The following is a 20,352-nucleotide window of genomic DNA, read 5'->3' as shown; positions in this document are numbered from 1 at the left end:
TACTAAGTCCCGAAAGCACTCAATAGGTGATAACAAATTTATTGAGTCCGAAGTTAGAAAACTCCTCTTGGACAAAATCATTGAACCTTCAAAGTCTCCCTGGAGAGCACAGGTGCTTGTGACAACAAACGAGAGACATAAAAGAAGGATGGTCATTGATTACAGTCAAACAATAAATCGCTTCACCTTACTGGATGCATACCCAATGCCCCGAGTCGATGACCTGGTAGAACAGATATCCAACTATTCCGTTTTTAGTACTCTAGACCTCAAAAGTGCCTACCATCAAATACCAATCAAGACTGAGGAAAGGCCGTTTACTGCATTTGAGGCATGTGGCAAACTCTACCAGTTCTGTCGCATCCCTTTCGGTGTTACCAACGGAGTTGCATGCTTTCAGAGAACAATAAATCAAATTATTGAGAATGAAAAGTTGCAGGACATCTTTGCATACGTGGACAATGTAACGGTTTGTGGTCATGATCAAGAGTCGCATGATGAGAATATGCAAAGATTTCTAGATGCTTCTAGAAAGTATGGGATCACATTTAATGAAGACAAAAGTACGATAGCCACTGACAAAGTTTGTCTATTGGGATACGAAATTTCTAAAGGCCTTCTCAAGCCAGACCCTGAAAGATTCCAGGCTTTAAGAAACCTTCCTCCCCCTCATGATATGCGCTCACAAAAACGGATCGTGGGCATGTTGGCGTACTACTCACAGTGGATCCCAAATTTTTCTAACAAAATAAATGTTTTGGCAAATAACACGTCGTTCCCTCTTTCAGAAACAGTAAAGACAGCCCTTAACGAATTAAAGCAGGAGCTGGAGAAAGCTGCCATCTTCACCATCGACTATACTCGACCTCTAACGGTTGAAACAGATGCTTCGGATGTTGCAATAGCTGCCACCCTCAACCAGGATGGCCGCCCCGTGGCGTTCTTTTCAAGAACACTCTCTAAAAGTGAAAGGCGGCACTCAGCTATAGAAAAAGAAGCTTATGCCATTGTAGAATCTTTAAGGAAATGGCACCACTACTTAGTAGGAAATCGCTTTACCCTTGTCACGGATCAACGCTCTGTGGCCTTCATGTATGACAAACAGAGCAAAGGGAAAATAAAGAATGAGAAAATTCAAAGATGGAGACTGGAACTGAGCTGTTTCCACTACGATGTCTTGTATAGACCAGGCAAACACAATGTAGCGGCTGATACGTTTTCTAGAAAAGGGTGTGTGTCAGCTATGAGTCGAAATGAATTGAAACTGCTCCATGACTCTCTGTGTCATCCGGGAGTAACAAGACTATGGCATTTAGTGCGAGCGAAAAACTTACCTTTCTCTTGTGAAGATGTTAGGCTGGTTGTCAACCAGTGCAGAATCTGTGCCGAAGTGAAACCCAGATATTTCAGTAATTCTAATGGAACTCTAATTAAGGCGATGCAGCCTTTCCAGAGACTAAGTATGGACTTCAAAGGACCGCTCTCTTCTACATCTCGGAACACATACCTGCTAACCATAGTTGACGAATTTTCAAGATTCCCGTTTGCATACGCCTGTTCTGATATGTCAGCTTCAACAGTAATCAGATGTCTAGAGAATTTATTTGGACTATTCGGAATGCCTGACTATGTACACTCTGATAGAGGTACCTCATTCATGTCAAGAGAGGTGCAGGAATTTTTACACGAGAGAGGGGTGGCCACAAGCAGGACGACCCCTTATAATCCCAGAGGGAACTCTCAAGTAGAAAGGCTAAACGGGTCATTATGGAAAGCTATAACTCTGGCCTTAAAAACTCAAGGACTCCCGGTTTCCAAATGGGAGCAGGCGTTAAACCAAGCCCTGCACTCTCTTCGTTCTCTGCTGTGTACCGCTACAAACGAGACACCTCACGAGAGAATATTCAAGTTCTATCGCAGGTCCACCTTCGGCAAATCACTCCCGACATGGTTAGCTCAACCAGGAAAAGTGTTGTTAAAAAAGGGAGTCCGTGCATCAAAATATGACGATGGTACAATAGCTGTGGACTTAATTACATGCAACCCACAGTATGCCATTGTAAGACTTCCTGATGGAAGAGAAGAAACAGTGTCATTGCGACATTTGGCCCCAGCTCCAAGAGAGGGACAATCAGAGGTGTATCAAAATATGGAACATGAAGACTTTGAGCCGGAGACAAACCCTATAACACAGATGCAGGTGCCTACTGACCATGTGACTATAGGACCAATGGCTGCTCCTAACACACATGTACAACAAGGGGAAAATGGACATCAAGAAGAAGTAAATACAGGGGCTGAGTCTTCAGTTAGAGATCCGCCGATGTCACCAACTCCAAGCGACGGCAGTATTGGTCCTGGTAGATATAAACTAAGACCAAGAACGAGCAGACCTAATTATAAGGTCTAACATTTATTTAATTATTTTTCCATATCACAAATTCTAACTCAGTCTCTGTAGGCTTAATATGACACACTTAGAACTTATCATTTATAGTGTAAAGCTTTTCTAGTTAGACTTTTGTATTGTATTACTTATTACATTATTATTCAAGACAACTGCTCTTAATATTTGTATGCATAATATGACACTTAGGGACTGATAATGTATAGTGTATAGCGTGTTTGTTTATAGTTATACAATGCTTTTCAATAGAGTAACTCTGTAAGTATTCTGTAGGGATACTAAGGCCTCTTATATCGCTGTCCTTCACTATTATTTACATGTTTATGTTCCTATAACTTTTAGGCGGGGTGATTGTAGTGTAACTGAGTTGATTTTCTGCGTGCGTCCAGCGTGTCTGAAGGTCATGGCCATTGTGTGTGTTTCATGTCCAGTGTGTGTGTGTGTATAGACTGCATCAGTGGTATGCTAGACGTGCTGGTTTCATTCACTGTTTACTGTAGTCTAATTTTGTCGAATAAAGCCATGTTATTGGTATTCTAGTCGTTATCATTTCATTACAGTATCAAAACAAAATGTAGATATAATTTCATTATTGTGTGTGTAAGAATGTATCAAAACAAAATGTAGATATGAATTACAAAGTCAAATAAAAGTTAGCTATTGTATGGAAAATCCATTTTTTAGGGGTGATAACTGGGAAAGCTAGCAAAGTGAACCTCTACTTCTCTCCAGAAACCTGTGTCTGTAGGAGGTGGATATAAGCAGGCCCTTGTAATCACCCAACTAGACATCACAGGCCAGAACTATGTCACAGGAGAGTCAAATTGGGAGGGTGGGGGTTCTGGCCAAAATATTAGATGGGTGTTCAATGCTCAGAATGCAATATTTAAAAAAGGCCAAAAGCATCTGAGAGCTCTCTTCGATAAAGAGCTGAAAAGTCTATTAATACTCAAAGATAGTGTGTAGGAATAATTCCTAAGGTTGGAAGGGGGTGAGTAATCAGTAATCGAATTGATGGTCTATGGTTGGGAGGGGTAGGGTTGTAAAGCAGGCTGTGCCTATAAGATATAACAGATTATAAAATCAAAGTTGTTTTTTTTTTGGGGAGGGGGGGGGGGGGAGGGGGGGGGCAGAGACAGATGTAAAAAGTAAGAAAGGGCCAGCTCAATGATATCACAGAGCCAATCAAATATTTGACAAATGAAATAACTCAAAAGCAGAAGTATAGTCAGAGAGTGTATAGAAGACTATTTGTTAAGTCAGAGAGTGTATAGAAGACTATTTGTTAAGTCAGAGAGTGTATAGAAGACTATTTGTTAAGTCAGAGAGTGTATAGAAGACTATTTGTTAAGGCAGTGAGTGTATAGAAGACTATTTGTTAAGGCAGAGAGTGTATAGAAGACTATTTGTTAAGTCAGAGAGTGTATAGAAGACTATTTGTTAAGTCAGAGAATGTATAGAAGACTATTTGTTAAGTCAGAGAGTGTATAGAAGACTATTTGTTAAGTCAGAGAGTGTATAGAAGACTATTTGTTAAGTCAGAGAGTGTATAGAAGACTATTTGTTAAGGCAGAGAGTGTATAGAAGACTATTTGTTAAGGCAGAGAGTGTATAGAAGACTATTTGTTAAGTCAGAGAGTGTATAGAAGACTATTTGTTAAGTCAGAGAGTGTATAGAAGACTATTTGTTAAGTCAGAGAGTGTATAGAAGACTATTTGTTAAGGCAGAGAGTGTATAGAAGACTATTTGTTAAGTCAGAGAGTGTATAGAAGACTATTTGTTAAGTCAGAGAGTGTATAGAAGACTATTTGTTAAGTCAGAGAGTGTATAGAAGACTATTTGTTAAGGCAGAGAGTGTATAGAAGACTATTTGTTAAGTCAGAGAGTGTATAGAAGACTATTTGTTAAGTCAGAGAGTGTATAGAAGACTTTGTTAAGGCGGAGAGTTGGGGGGGGGGGGGTGAGTGATATTTGAATTTATGGACCAGTCCAAGAAATACACATTTCCATTTTGGCATGTAGGCATCTCTGCTCTTAATGTCACATTTTGATGTTTACCGATGTGAAGTTCTTTAACCTTAAATATTCAATATTTTCATATCAGACATACAAAACTATTTCCTTGACTCCCATTTAAACTTTAAATGTTTCTCAATTCTTTGAATTCAAAGAAACTGTTGAATTGATAAACAACCTATGTGAGTCACCCATATATATCATGTACCCACTGTTCTTTCTGTGTAGTGACCAGTTTGTTGCAGTAGATTGACTTATTGATAGACAACATTTGTTGTTTTTTTTCTTTCAGGCTCCCAGATGTCTGCAAGTGAGAAAGAAACATCTACATAGTATCTAGTTTAGTGTACAGTCAACTCCTGAGCTTTCACTCACTCATCATCACCATGGAAACATATCAATTCTGTTTCATTCTAAACATGTGCAATGATGAAAGTGTGTCCCAGCACTGTGATCACACAGAAGCACAACCTACTTATGTGACAGGAACATACTGGATGGATGACTTCTTTGCTTGTTGGATTACTGTGTGCTCAGACACTGAGTGCTGTGTATGAAATTGTACAAATGTCATTTTAAACTAAAACTGTGGGTTTTTTTGCCAGAACACATTGTGTTACTTATGAAGTGATTTATTATGGATAGAATTGTATGTACAGATAGCTATTTATGTACTCAAGTGTGTACAAAGTTTATGCCTTGTAATTCATGTCAGCTGTAGTCTAATCAAAGCAATGTGTACATGATATATGTGTATGTAGTCCCCTCTTCATGTGGAGCTGGTCTATTAGTCTCACTGGTCTAGATGTAGTTGGACATGGACTAGTTCATGGACTTCAAAGTACTTCCTGATTGTTGTTTTAATTCTTGAAACAAATGTGTATTTATAATGTTTGTAACTGAACAGCTGCACATCACTTTCTCTAAGAACAGCTGGGAGAGTTTCTAGGGTTCTGGTTTGCTCAACAAAAATAAGCGCCATCTGTAGATCTAAATATAGCAACTGAGACAAGCACAAAGTGTTGATAATGTTAACATTTCCTAGTTTTTTCTTGAGTTTATGTACTAACAAGGGCCATTACTCTGCTGTATAGGCTGCATTGAATGTAGTCTAGCTACTAGTGGACAATAGAGCTGCTCCCAGCACTTGTAACACTGGTTCAGCTTGCTGAGATGTGAAGTTGGCAATTCCTTATTAGCAGTACAAGTAGTAGTACTATTGTTTCAACTGACCTATACTGAATAAGACTAGTCAGTTTAGAAAGACACTCTAGATCTATTCAAGATTAGTCTGAACAACATATATCCTTGGCTGTAAACTCCAACAGCTGGGCAGTGGGCTGGCCGCACAAACTCCTGAGTGGCTGTGACCACAGAAAAGCAAAAGTGATATTGTCAATGAAACCTTGATGAGCAGTGTTTATTTATTTCTAAATCTTGTCATGTTTTCTAATTCCAATGTATGGTCAGAGAGAAAGTGAATCTGAAGCCAGTGTCAATGCTCTACATGGTTTGTTCCAAGTGTGATAGAAACAATGAAAACTTTGGTCTTATATAGCCATTGGGTTCTGTGTTGTTTATTTTTTGTTTCTTGTTTTGACAGTGAGTTGAATGTTGGAGTGTCACCAGAGAATGCCAACCATGTCTCCAAAATTGCATTCTTCATCAAGAGACCCAAAACAAGACACCGGCCACAAAACCCAAACATGAAATTTTTTTAATGATACCGCTATAAGTTTGTGTAAGAGTTTTTACTATTATCATCAAGTTATAACTAGACAAAACTACACTACTTAAATATTGTTATTAAATTAAATAGAAACTATTTTTCATTCAATCAGCAGGATAAACATTTTAATGATTTTCTAAGGTACAACCACTAAGTGACAACCACTAAGGATTACATAATTTGTATAGAAGATATATAGAATCACGTGGCTAAATGTTGTTTGTTTACGATTGGTGAATGAGGTCCATTGTCAAAATTGAAGTCACAACATGCTGAATTCTTTATCGTAGACCCCCAATTCCCTTGGAAGTCTTTGTAGACCCCTGGGGGGTCTATATATACCACTTTGGGAATCACTGCTTTAACACAATAGAACTGCCTACTAAACACTACAAGTCTTTCTCAGTCTACTTCTAGACTCGTACAGCTATATGGACTCACTTTGTAGCACACTGTCCTTACTGCCTTGCGTCCTGGACTCAACTGTCTCTCGTCTGTAAAGGCTTTTTGGTCACATTACCATAACATTGGTCATATTGTGTGCATAAGTAGTAATGCCCCTTGTTCAACAGTCCTTGACCTGTGTGATTGGCCTGAATCGTGTGTCAGTAGGCCGCACACACATTAACCCTTTCAGTCCGCCACTAGGGTTATAACAAAATATTCAGAAAACATGTTAGGAAGACTTGGCTTTGGTTTATGGTGTCACTAGGGACTTACAATAATAACTAGCCGGATATTACCTGCCGGCCTTAGTTTGTATATTTCTAATCTAGTCATTGGATTTAGATCTATGACAAACTTAGCTAATGTTTTTTCCAAGTGTTTCTCTTTCGTCACGAAACTAAAAGTAGTTTTGCGAAAATGGTTTACCCGTTGAGACGATACATTCATATCAAATATAAAATACTATGGAACCGGGTTTACCCGATTTTTTAAAAGTTTCTTTAACAGAGATGAATTAAGCTATTAAAATGAAAGAAGCGCGCTATTAATGGGCAATAAAGTACGTCAGGATTACTCAGGGTGTCTAAATTCGTAGATAAAAAAAACGAATTTATGTAAAAAAAAAAAACTATCTTTGCAAAGTGAAGTTCTTAACGTTAGATCTAGATCCTGTCGGTCCGGTCTTGTTTCATGTAAACATGATCTCTATCTTCAGTTTCTTCCATGACTATTAGATCTCTATCTTCAATTTCTTTCAAGACTATTAGATCTCTATCTCATCTCAAGTTAAATGTGTGTATATTGTAATAAAAGCTATTTCAAGTTCTAAAATATAATATGCCTACTAGCAATTTGGAGCTACATGGACCAACAGACATCTGCGATGGGTGGGGCGCCATTTTCGGACGGTGCATTCCCGAAGACGTTCAGCTCAGACTTCAATTCGCCCTCTGATACAATACAGGGAGGCAACTGGCTTCCGAAAGAGAACTGGGGAGTACTAACGAATCTGTGGGGCCTACTTTTGAGACACAAAGAAACTCACACAGGACAAGTGTACACAGCGGAAAGTGAATTTACAGATTTGCTTTATTACAGCCTAAAGAGTGGCATAAGAGTAAAAGCCATCAGTCCTGTGAATTCACCAACTTGGACTACAATGTTGATGACTTGGTCCACTAAAATAGAAACTATTGCAGCTTTTTCCTTTTTGGAAGACGCCAGCTTTGGGGACTACAACCGCTTAACTTTATACACTCTATTTGTAGTGGTTGGTTGTTGGACTGACGGTAGGCCTACGCTAAACCGAAAGGAATTATCATGGTTTCGTTTTTATTTTACTTTTTATCAATGTCATACCAATACCATCTATCTTTATCACAGACCTATATATAATGTGGTCTAAATGTAATGTTTGCATTTCTATGTACAGTGAAGAGGCTATTCCCGAGACCTAGATCTAGTGTATCCTTTAACAGTTTTATCTGGTCTACTGGAGTGTCATTGGAAAGAGTCCGTTTATTTTTAGCTCACTGTTCCCAGCCTGCTCAGCTGGGGGATTTCTCTTGCGCTTTCTCTACGTCACGATACTTCGACCAATCAGGCTCTGGATAAAACAGGATAAAAACATGTTTACTTGCGTAACTGGTTAAAGACTAAAACATTTTGTGTTGAAGATTCTCAGTGAAAACAGTTGCTATTGAAACAGTATTTTAAACATCACCATGGCGTTCACTCAAATAAGTGTAAGTGTTTAAATGTGTGTTTAAGTGTTTCAAACGTGTTTTAAGTGTATCAAACTTGTGTTTGTTTCAAACTTGTGTTTCTGACGTTGGTACAAACTTGTTTAGATTACAACCATTTCATTTGTTTAAATTAACCTTCACCACTTTCAGTTTGATGGACCGTTGGGTCACCACACAAGATCTGTTTACCGTCTTTCTCCTTTCTTCTCTGTCCTTTGCCTTGGATAGAATCTTTTTCAATCCAATTATAGGCTTAGTCTAAAAAGTTATCCAACTCAAAGACTTAGTCTAACATGCTATCCAGCTCTATGTTACAATATTACCTACTACAAAGTCTAAATGATTGACCTGTAAATGTTGTACATTGAGATGGACCATTGTCTTTCATCGGACGTAAGTTTACAAACAAAAGGGATACTGACCTTGGGATCAGGGTCATAGGTTAGTGTCACTATTAAAGAAATGTCCTGTCTGACACTCTGCATGTTTTAGTTCCTTTCAATTGGACTTGACTCGTATATATTGGATTGAAGATGATCATAATTTCATTTCATATGAACTGAAAGATGGATGTCAATTCTAATCTTCGCTTCGAAAAGTCGGCCGCACACAAGGCATGGGATGGTTGGCTCTGGTGCAAAAGATTGTCCGCTTTTTTTTTTCTCACCTTTTTTTTATCTGCGTTCTTTGCTGATGACTGTCCTCTTTGCTGATGGCTGTCCTCTTTGCTGATGACTGTCCTCTTTGCTGATGGCTGTCCTCTTTGCTGATGACTGTCCTCTTTGCTGATGGCTGTCCTCTTTGCTGATGACTGTCCTCTTTGCTGATGGCTGTCCTCTTTGTTGATGACTGTCCTCTTTGCTGATGGCTGTCCTCTTTTTGCTGATGGCTGTCCTCTTTGCCGATGACGTCCTCTTTGCTGATGGCTGTCCTCTTTTTGCTGATGGCTGTCCTCTTTGTTGATGACTGTCCTCTTTGCTGATGGCTGTCCTCTTTTTGCTGATGGCTGTCCTCTTTGCCGATGACGTCCTCTTTGCTGATGGCTGTCCTCTTTTTGCTGATGGCTGTCCTCTTTGCCGTTGACGTCCTCTTTGCTGATGGCTGTCCTCTTTTTGCTGATGGCTGTCCTCTTTGCTGATGACTGTCTTCTTTGCTGAAGACTGTCCTCTTTGCTGATGACTGTCCTCTTTGCTGATGGCTGTCCTCTTTGCTGATGGCTGTCCTCTTTGCTGATGGCTGTCCTCTTTTTGCTGATGGCTGTCCTCTTTGCTGATGACTGTCCTCTTTGCTGATGGCTGTCCTCTTTTTGCTGAAGACTGTCCTCTTTGCTGATGACTGTCCTCTTTGCTGATGGCTGTCCTCTTTGCCGATGGCTGTCCTCTTTGCTGATGGCTGTCCTCTTTGCTGATGGCTGTCCTCTTTGCTGATGGCTGTCCTCTTTGCTGATGGTTGTCCTCTTTTTGCTGATGGCTGTCCTCTTTGCTGATGACTGTCCTCTTTGCTGATGGCTGTCCTCTTTGCTGATGACTGTCCTCTTTGCTGAAGACTGTCCTCTTTGCTGATGACTGTCCTCTTTGCTGATGACTGTCCTCTTTGCTTTGTAGCTTGTAATTCCGACATTCACAGCTACGGGCCACAAGAGGCGACCAAGAACTAGCATTTCCCATGTCTGTAAATTTCATTTTCACATTTTTAAAAGGGGTAGAACATCTCTTGTGTTGACTTTTTTGTGTGAACATTTACTTCAAGGGGAACCACTCTGTAGATTGTAGAACTTTATTATAATTGTAATACTGGATTTGGTACAAACATTAGTGTACTAGTTAGCTTCACACAATTATTGTGGCTGGTATTTCCCCTAATTATCCTGTTCAGAACTTCCTGCTTTGTTTTTTTTTTTTTTTTTGTTTCCTCGTCATTTGCTTGTTTTTATTTGGATGCTTTTAGTTGATGTCCATTTTGTTTGTTTCTTCTCTTTTCAGAAAGTTGTGTTCGTTGTCCTCTGCATTGAAACCTCATCCTCTTTACTTGGGCCAGACAGTGTCCATTCGACCTCTTTACTTGGGCCAGACAGTGACCATTTGACCTCTTTACTTGGGCCAGACAGTGACCATTCGACATTTGCTTCTGTTTCACCAAGGGCGGACAACCCTAACGACACGTTAGACGAGCAGATGATAGCTGCTTTCTTGCATAGACTGCAGTTACTAAATAGCACTTCGGAATTATCCGTAGATTTAAAAGACAGTCGAGAGATTACCACAGCTCAAAGTCATCCCGACACAACGTCCACTAGTCACAACGGCTCACTTGAAGATGCTGAAGTATCTAAGTTTATTGCCAAGTTGAACATGCTTATTGCCAGCTCATCTATCCCAAAAAGCAAGAAAACTCTCAGTGATGTGTTAACTGAAGTGCCAGCATCTACAATGCCAGTATCAAAACATTTGACTTCAGCGAAACAAACGAAAGATAACTCTGAAAATGTAGCCGAGTTGGTAGCTTTTCAAGATAAACTGAGGAAGTTAAACAATGAATACTCCCAAGACACAACAAGTGACGAGAAGGCGACTAGTCGTTTGCCCACCCCCCAGGAGACATCGTCAACAGAAAAGCCAAACGTCACTCTACCAAAAGTAACCGGTAAACCAGGTGATACCCCAATCATTGCGAAACTCTTAAGTAACTTTGACGATCAACTGACCATAATACTATCGGTTAGTGTTGCTGTTGTAGTATTGACCATTCTGACCATCTCCACGTGTATCCTTTATAGACACCACAGAAACAAAAAGTTCAAACGAATGATGTTAAACAAAGAGTTCAAGCGTTGGGACCCTCAACTGCTTCGGCCTAGTCAGAAAAATATTGATGCTTTCATTTGGGGAATTCCCATTCCAACTGTCGCTGATATGGTTCAACCATAAAGTCACGTGGTAACTCTTCTCGGAAAGGGCAGACACTAGTGATGTTAAGTCTTCTACTCCAAAGAGAATCAAGTAGGCAACAAGAAATGATAATGGGAGTGGGTGCTGGATTGCTAAGTTGAAGAAAAGAGACTCAAAAATTTAACTAAGAAATAGTCATGATTTGATATGGTTGTGAGTTCAGTAATTCATTTCAGTGGAACCTAATACCAGTAGATCTACATGTCATTATTATCATCATATCCCCCCCCCCCCTTTCCCAAGCTTACTGTGATATTGAACCAAATGTTTTGTTATTCAGGGATACATTCATTTGTGAACATGTGTCAGATTAACATTAAGTAGTTACTATTTTATGTATACCATTCATTAGATCTACATAACTGCACATCACTATTTTTGTGAAAGTTATTACGTATTTCTCCTAGTGTGTGCTTTATCAAAGTTGACTCTCATTCTCAAAGCCGAGTGTCGAAGCTCATTGGAGTAGCTCTTTTCTTGTCAAAGTTCACATGAAGCTGTTCTCTAAAACTCATATTTCAGATGCCAACATTTCTTCAATTCTCTTCCAGTTTTGTGTACTCAAAATCAACTTTCAGTTTCATATATACTATCATATATTTTATATTATTGGCCAATAAAACAATGGATATCTATAGATTAATATCCAATGATTTTACACGCTAACTTAAAATTGTCTACTCAAGTCAACAATTAGTCCTCCATTTTGTAAGAGGTGAAGTTGTCTACACTCAAGTCAACAATTTGTCTTCCATTTTGTAAGTTGTCTACACTCAAGTCAACAATTTGTCTTCCATTTTGTAAGTTGTCTACACTCAAGTCAACAATTTGTCTTCCATTTATAGGCCCACTGAGTCCAAGGAAATGTCGAGACTAAAGAAAATAAAATTGTTGTATTTGAAACTTTATCCTGCACGTGTTCAACAAATGTATTTGCCAGTTTTTGAGCTTTTGTAAAATGTCTTTCGTTGTATTGGTAGCTGTCTTCAAAGAATGTCTTTCACATAGACATACATAAATATAGACTGGCCGATTAAAGAGTTTTATGAAACGAACATTTGTGACTTACAATTTTGTGTACTTTATTATACAGCATGTATGAGCAGTATAAAAGTATTCATATCTATTTCAGCCATAAGCTATATAAGTTTTACAATATTTTCACTAGTGTTTTGTTTAATCTCTAAGAATGAAGATCATTGCAATTTTTCATAATTCGGAAATCCGAATACAATAGATATACATGTTTTCAAGTTACATGAAGTTACTTCCTTCGGCCAGTCTATATTTATTTATGTCTATGGTCTTTCATTTACAACCATGTTTTTTTGTTTTGTTTTAGAAAGTATGTGAAGTGTCTATAATTGCAATAAACTTTGTACATTGGTTCTTGATCTTTTTCCAAAAGTGTTTTATTATTATTATTTTAATAACAGTTCAAGATGTAGTATTGGCCAAAGGACTCAGTGCGAAACGATTTTATATTGATGACGTCATGATGGGATACACGCAAACATACATATAGACACAAGTATACTTAGCATTGGGCTGTAACACACACATACATATAGACACAAGTATACTTAGCATTGGGCTGTAACACACACATACATATAGACACAAGTATACTTAGCATTGGGCTGTAACACACACATACATATAGACACAAGTATACTTAGCATTGGGCTGTAACACACACATACATATAGACACAAGTATACTTAGCATTGGGCTGTAACACACACATACATATAGACACAAGTATACTTAGCATTGGGCTGTAACACACACATACATATAGACACAAGTATACTTAGCATTGGGCTGTAACACACACATACATATAGACACAAGTATACTTAGCATTGGGCTGTAACACACACATACATATAGACACAAGTATACTTAGCATTGGGCTGTAACACACACATACATATAGACACAAGTATACTTAGCATTGGGCTGTAACACACACATACATATAGACACACGTATACTTAGCATTGGGCTGTAACACACACATACATATAGACACAAGTATACTTAGCATTGGGCTGTAACACACACATACATATAGACACAAGTATACTTAGCATTGGGCTGTAACACACACATACATATAGACACAAGTATACTTAGCATTGGGCTGTAACACACACATACATATAGACACAAGTATACTTAGCATTGGGCTGTAACACACACATACATATAGACACAAGTATACTTAGCATTGGGCTGTAACACACACATACATATAGACACAAGTATACTTAGCATTGGGCTGTAACACACACATACATATAGACACAAGTATACTTAGCATTGGGCTGTAACACACACATACATATAGACACAAGTATACTTAGCATTGGGCTGTAACACACACATACATATAGACACAAGTATACTTAGCATTGGGCTGTAACACACACATACATATAGACACAAGTATACTTAGCATTGGGCTGTAACACACACATACATATAGACACAAGTATACTTAGCATTGGGCTGTAACACACACATACATATAGACACAAGTATACTTAGCATTGGGCTGTAACACACACATACATATAGACACAAGTATACTTAGCATTGGGCTGTAACACACACATACATATAGACACAAGTATACTTAGCATTGGGCTGTAACACACACATACATATAGACACAAGTATACTTAGCATTGGGCTGTAACACACACATACATATAGACACAAGTATACTTAGCATTGGGCTGTAACACACACATACATATAGACACAAGTATACTTAGCATTGGGCTGTAACACACACATACATATAGACACAAGTATACTTAGCATTGGGCTGTAACACACACATACATATAGACACAAGTATACTTAGCATTGGGCTGTAACACACACATACACCAATAGCCTACATGAAACACATACATATAGACACAACTAAATAGTAAACACACACACTGCGTGCGAGTATACATTTTCTTGGAAGAACTAGTCCGATGAGTTGAGCGTGTGAAGTGGACTGCAGTCCAACTGCTTCCTTTTATTAAAACCAAACACTCAGTAATTGAGTTCTGCGTCTTGTTCAGTTAATCACATTCAGCTAATGAAGTTTTACCTGAGGGTACTCCCCCATGACACCTGCCGTCTGCTGAGTGACTGCTTGTGTCATTTCCTGATCATAGAGCTCGTCATTCGACGAAGGTCAGGGTCAGTTACCCTGGGGCAGTCGTGGGACGCTCCTTTTTATTTTACGCATGAAGTGAAAGATTACTTTTTTTTTTTAATGTTTTTTTTTTTTTTTTGCTTTATTGTATGTGTGTTTTTACCCAGGGCCGGATTCAAGAGTAGGGGGGCCCTGGGTAGGAGGAGGAGGACTTCTCGGTTTCGAATCTTGGTGAAGACTGGGACTTTCTAATTTCGGAATGGGCCTCGGAGTCCACCAAGCTCTAATGGGTACCTTAAATTAGTTGGGGAAAAGTAAAGGCGGTTGGTCGTTGTGCTGGCCACATAGCACCCTCGTTAACCGTGGGCAACATATACAAATGACCTTTACATCATCTGCCCCATAGACAGCATGGCCTTAGAGGGGAACTTATTTACTCATAGATACTTAGAGGGGAACTTATTTACTCATAGATACTTAGAGGGGAACTTATTTACTCATAGATACTTAGAGGGGAACTTATTTACTCATAGATACTTAGAGGGGAACTTATTTACTCATAGATTTACTATCCAATGATGTTCTCACGCTCAACTAAACCCAAGAGATCGGATTTATTTATTTCAGTGGTCTTCAACGGGGGCGATATCGCCCCCTAGGGGGCGATTTCGAGATTTTGGGGGGCGCTGAGAGCCAAAGGGGCGGTAGGGGGGCGCTGGGCACAAAATGGGGCGGTAAGGGGGCGCTGGGCATAAAGGCGGAAAGAAGAAACTAAAGGTGCTCTGAAACAAAACAAATTTAAAAATTCTTCAACATTAAAGCTGGGAAACTAAGTAGAGACAAATTATAGTTAACTTGCTTCTAATTTAAGAACCGAAACAACGTTAGAAATTGAGTTCGGTAATCCCATTTTCTATTTTTAAATTCTTACTCTTTTGCTATAATCGAAGAGTATTTATTGTCCTTGGATTTCGCGCGTTTAAACGTTTAAGATTTGATAAACAAACTAGGTAATACGCCTTTTAGATTATAGTTTATTTTATCTACAGATGTTCATATATTGATATGTAAATGTTAATTGCAAAAAACATTAAAGGTAACATTTAATATAATAATGTAACTTTTTAAAAACAACAAACATTGATAAAATGTTGTTACGAAAACTCACTGGTATGTCTTGTAATATTTCCTTGAGATTTAGTGAATTGCCACTAGAAAAAAAGTAAGTTCTACTTTGATGGCATTTTCAGATGAGGTTATGAAACCAAGTCGGCTTCACGAACATATAGCGATATCCAAAAATAATTTAAGAATATTCATGAACAATTATTAAAATCTACAATTAAAACAATATTAAAAACAAAAAAAGGCAAAGCAGGATATGTTTTAATGGCTTCTCAGAAAAAATTATAGCTTTTTACAAATTCTTATGATATTTTTGAAAAATTGATTAAAACTAAATTTATTTTAAAACATATGTAACACAAAAAGACTTTTTTTCTGTTAGAGATGAAATATTATTTCAATATTGTCTAGCTATGTAGCTTATGAGGACATATAGGAAACCATCAGTGGTTGGACGCTACAATGACTTCATAAGTAATATAGAATAAAGAACAGATCTATTCACTATTCACCTTGTGAGTTCTGATACACAAGAAAAGTTTAGCCCGCAATTTCATTTCTATTTGAATCTAATTATAAAATTGTAAATAAAGTACACACCCATGCCGAAAATAAGCGCATCTTTCAACAGTTTTGTGAAACAAATGATGAAAAAGGTGTTAGACTCTTGTAGTAAATTAAAGTTAGATGGATTTAAAAAGGGTTTTGTTAATTGGCTAGTTTTTTTAAGTTCTTAAACAATAATTTTTTTTGAGAAACGGGAAGATTCAACGGTTGGCGATGACTTAAAGCAGGCTAAAAAATGTTTTACATGGTAGGCATCTATTTTAAAGAGTTTTACAATCTCACATAACTTGTTTGTTGACAAATGAATTATTGCCCAAGAACACCGATATGTATGCAATTCACGTAACAATGCTCTATGAAGAAATTATGATTCGTTTCTAAAATTTAAAAATATATATATAAATATAAATGACAATTATTAAACATCTGTTACTGACGTTCCAATTGAGTTGCATGAAAAAATAGATTTACAAAACTATGTCTTCAGTAAAAAGAATGTAAACATAGGAGGCACACAGTGGCGTAGCTAGGGTGGGGGAGGGGGGAAATATGAAAGTCCCCCTAGCCCCCATTTAAGGGGGGGACCCAAATTAGTGTTTTTTTAATTAATTAAATTAACTATTACGCAAAATGCAGCGGCCCCCAAAGATGTCAAGCCCCCTGGCCCCCAAACGATGGAAATTCCTAGCTACGTCCCTGGAGGCACAACAGAGATGGGGCTGCATTTTAATGTTTCAGTAAAATTCCAAAACTGTGGTTGAAATTGGAATTATGTTTTAGCTTTTCAGTAAACATACATGGCTAACCTAGATTTAGTCCGTAACAAACTTAATGAATAAGCCAAGAAATAGTCTGGGTGTAGACAGTAGTGGAGACCTTCGCCTTGCCTTGGCAAATTTAAAGCTTGAAATTTCTAATATGGTCAGACTGCAGGAGGCACAAGGTTACCATTAGCTTAATTTCATTTTGTAGTGAGTGAATTCAGCAATAATAATATTTATATTAAAACATAAAACTAAATTTACAATTAAACCTAAAAACAGTAGGCCTTAATATTCAAAAATTCAAACGGAGACTATTCTTAGGATTTGAAAGAAAGTCTTTACAATTAATTTTTGTGTGTAATCACTGCAAAATTATTTGACATAATTTTTGCATAATGATAATATTGGTTGTTTTTGCCTTTAATTCCGAAGATTACGGCTGAGTCCAGTGTTTCACATAACTACGCAAACCCAACTGCGACCTACATATTTTACCGAATTTTATGCAGACAAAGCCGTTGTATGCTGGCTTTTCTTTGAGTATCAAATGTTTGTCCCGCAGTTTTTGTAAGAGCTCTCGAACTGTTTCTCTCAGAAGCTATCTTCTGCCAGGTACTTTCCTCTATGCCAATGAGAGCGAAATGGCGCCTGAATAAATCTTTATAGCGCTCACGGGGGAGGGGGGCACCTCTGTGACTCAGTCCTCCTCAAAGCTAGTCAGTCATAGGCCAAGGAGTTCACAACAGTCGCCTTTGGCAAGCGGTCGTCTCCCATGCGGGATAAGTGTTATTGACAGCATAAAAATTAATAGGATAGATGATATTTTGTTCAAATGCTCATGCTTCTATATAACTGTTTTTCTTAGAGGGGGGCGCTAGCGGATTTTTTAAATGAAAAAATTCGAAAAGGGGGCGGTAGGCCAAAAAAGGTTGAAGACCACTGATTTATTTCTTCTTGTGACCGAGAAACAACTGAACGACTCATTTCAGTGCTAGTTTAGATTCTAGATTAAACTGTAGGATGGTCTGGATTACATTATTAGGATGGTCTGGATTACATTATTAGGATTGTCTGAGAGGGCTAGATTGCTATCTGTACTTCTTCAATATACAATGAAGTGAGACAATAAATGAATAATGTATTTCATAAAAATGGAAATGAATGTAGACAATGAGCTTGCAGACGTACACATCCATTCTAGCCTGATCCTAGTCACGTGTACTTTGACTTGTCAAGCTCCTCCCCTTAGCGAAAAAAAAAATGGCTAAGCGCTGTAACTCTCCCACGCCTCAAAGTAAAAAGAGCGAATGGAACCCGACAGTTTCCTCCACTAGTACTTTTCACTGAGGAGTTGTCTTTTCTTTGATCTGGCTCAGACCTGAATGAGATAACATATTATTCTAATTATTTAAAACATGTTTGCTACTTTCCAACATAGTTCACGGAGTTATACAGTTCACTTCCAAGACGCATCAAGTTGTTCTATACGGGCACACGTTTTTTTTTTTCAAAGGGAAAATCTGTGAAAATATTTCAGACAAAACTGAATTGCCCTAAAGCCTCTATTAACAGAATCAATTAACTTCTTGTGTTTTCCACGCTGACCACAGCAACATCGTGTTGGTCAGCTTCTAAACGAAGTTCAAGCCAAATGGCTCCTTCTTGGTAGGGTCTCACTGACCTTGATCATAGATCCTTCAGTTCGTTCTCCTTTTATACAACACACTATGAAATATCGTTTCTATCAACAGTTTCCTTAGAACGAACAATCAACTAATAAAACAAACTCTACACTTTAAGAACAGGACTAAATGATTTAGATTACTGACTAATTGAAATATTATTCCTAGAAACTTATATAGTTATTAAAATATTTTAATTCGACATTTCAAACCTTGCCTGAAGCAGTTATAGTCATTGTCTAGAATTCTATTCAATGCCTAGGCCAAGTACTAAATGAAGACATCACAATTCGCTTTAAATCTTCAGGATTTTGATGGATGGCCGATGTTCTTACTTTACCAGATATTTAAATTTAGGCCTAGAGCTCCTCCTTTCTTGACGAAGATGATCACTTTTCTCATGTCCTATAAACTCAAAGATGAACACATTTCTCATTTTCTATAAACTGAAAGATGATCACTTTTCTCATGCCCTATAAACTCAAAGATGAGCACATTTCTCATTTCCTATAAACTAAAAGATGAGCACATTTCTCATTTCCTATAAACTAAAAGATGAGCACACTTCTCATTTCCTATAAACTCAAAGATGAGCACATTTCTCATTTCCTATAAACTCAAAGATGAGCACACTTCTCATTTCATATATACTCATAGATGAGCACATTTCTCATTTCCTATAAACTCAAAGATGAGCACATTTCTCATTTCCTATAAATTCAAAGATGAGCACATTTCTCATTTACCATGAACTCAAAGATGGCTATAGAGTCCAATCCACACGGTATGGTAAAGTTTGGTCTGCTGCAGATATACCTTCTTCTTTTCTCATCTTTTTGAAATCTGCGTTTTGAAATCTGCGTTCTTTGCTGATATCCTTGCCTCATGACTTACATCTGAGACATTCACGGCTTCACGGGAATACTTGGAGACATTCACGGCTTCACGGGAATACTTGGAGACATTCACGGCTTCACGGCAATACTTGGAGACATTCACGGCTTCACAGGAATACTTGGAGACATTCACGGCTTCACGGCAATACTTGGAGACATTCACGGCTTCACGGCAATACTTGGAGACATTCACGGCAATACTTGGAGACAATCACGGCTTCACGGCAATACTTGGAGACATTCACGGCTTCACGGCAATACTTGGAGACATTCACGGCTTCACGGCAATACTTGGAGACAATCACGGCTTCACGGCAATACTTGGAGACATTCACGGCTTCACGGCAATACTTGGAGACATTCACGGCTTCACGGCAATACTTGGAGACATTCACGGCTTCACGGCAATACTTGGAGACAATCACGGCTTCACGGCAATACTTGGAGACATTCACGGCTTCACGGCAATACTTGGAGACATTCACGGCTTCACGGCAATACTTGGAGACATTCACGGCTTCACGGCAATACTTGGAGACATTCACGGCTTCACGGCAATACTTGGAGACATTCACGGCTTCACGGCAATACTTGGAGACATTCACGGCTTCACGGCAATACTTGGAGACATTCGCGGGCACGTATTTACAATTGAATTAATCTCGTGTTCAGTAAGATATTTCTGAAGAGGGCCTTTTCTTTTTTCTTGCTACAGAATATTGGAGGACTTTCGAGAGAAATTCGACTTTCTGACGTACTAAAGTATCCCACTGACTAGGGAAGTTGTGTCCTTTATAAATAAGACTGCCCTCTCACACCCATCCCCTAATCAGCAAGCTCAGAAACGTATCCTTGATGCAAG

The 20,352-nt window shown here is 38.3% G+C and overlaps 2 protein-coding genes across 4 annotated transcripts in view; one reads left to right on the top strand and one right to left on the bottom strand.

The window, feature by feature from the left end:
• The window catches only part of LOC106066126 (AT-rich interactive domain-containing protein 4B-like), a 40,762-nt gene extending 28,081 nt beyond the window's left edge, over positions 1 to 12,681 (top strand). For all 3 annotated transcript variants that reach the window (XM_056024629.1, XM_056024630.1, XM_013225090.2), the window contains exons 23-24: positions 4,717 to 8,345; positions 10,328 to 12,681. In XM_056024629.1, the coding sequence (XP_055880604.1) occupies positions 4,717 to 4,757 (41 nt within the window). In that variant the 3' untranslated portion in view covers positions 4,758 to 8,345; positions 10,328 to 12,681. The remainder of the gene's footprint in view (positions 1 to 4,716; positions 8,346 to 10,327) is intronic.
• On the bottom strand, positions 9,009 to 9,965 carry LOC129925070 (filaggrin-2-like). The gene has a single exon (XM_056023416.1). The coding sequence runs from the start codon at positions 9,963 to 9,965 to the stop codon at positions 9,009 to 9,011; it is 957 nt and encodes a 318-aa protein (XP_055879391.1).
• Positions 12,682 to 20,352: the final 7,671 nt, after the last annotated feature.

This window comes from Biomphalaria glabrata, chromosome 3 (assembly GCF_947242115.1).
Source record: "Biomphalaria glabrata chromosome 3, xgBioGlab47.1, whole genome shotgun sequence".
Taxonomy (NCBI): Eukaryota; Metazoa; Mollusca; class Gastropoda; family Planorbidae; genus Biomphalaria; species Biomphalaria glabrata.
The sequence above is the reverse complement of the archived record's forward strand: the minus strand, read 5'-3'. Positions and strand labels throughout refer to the sequence as shown.

Bases quoted from the DNA above. Each gene is read 5' to 3' on its own strand.
- LOC129925070 (XM_056023416.1), bottom strand. From the start codon at position 9,965: ATGTCGGAATTACAAGCTACAAAGCAAAGAGGACAGTCATCAGCAAAG.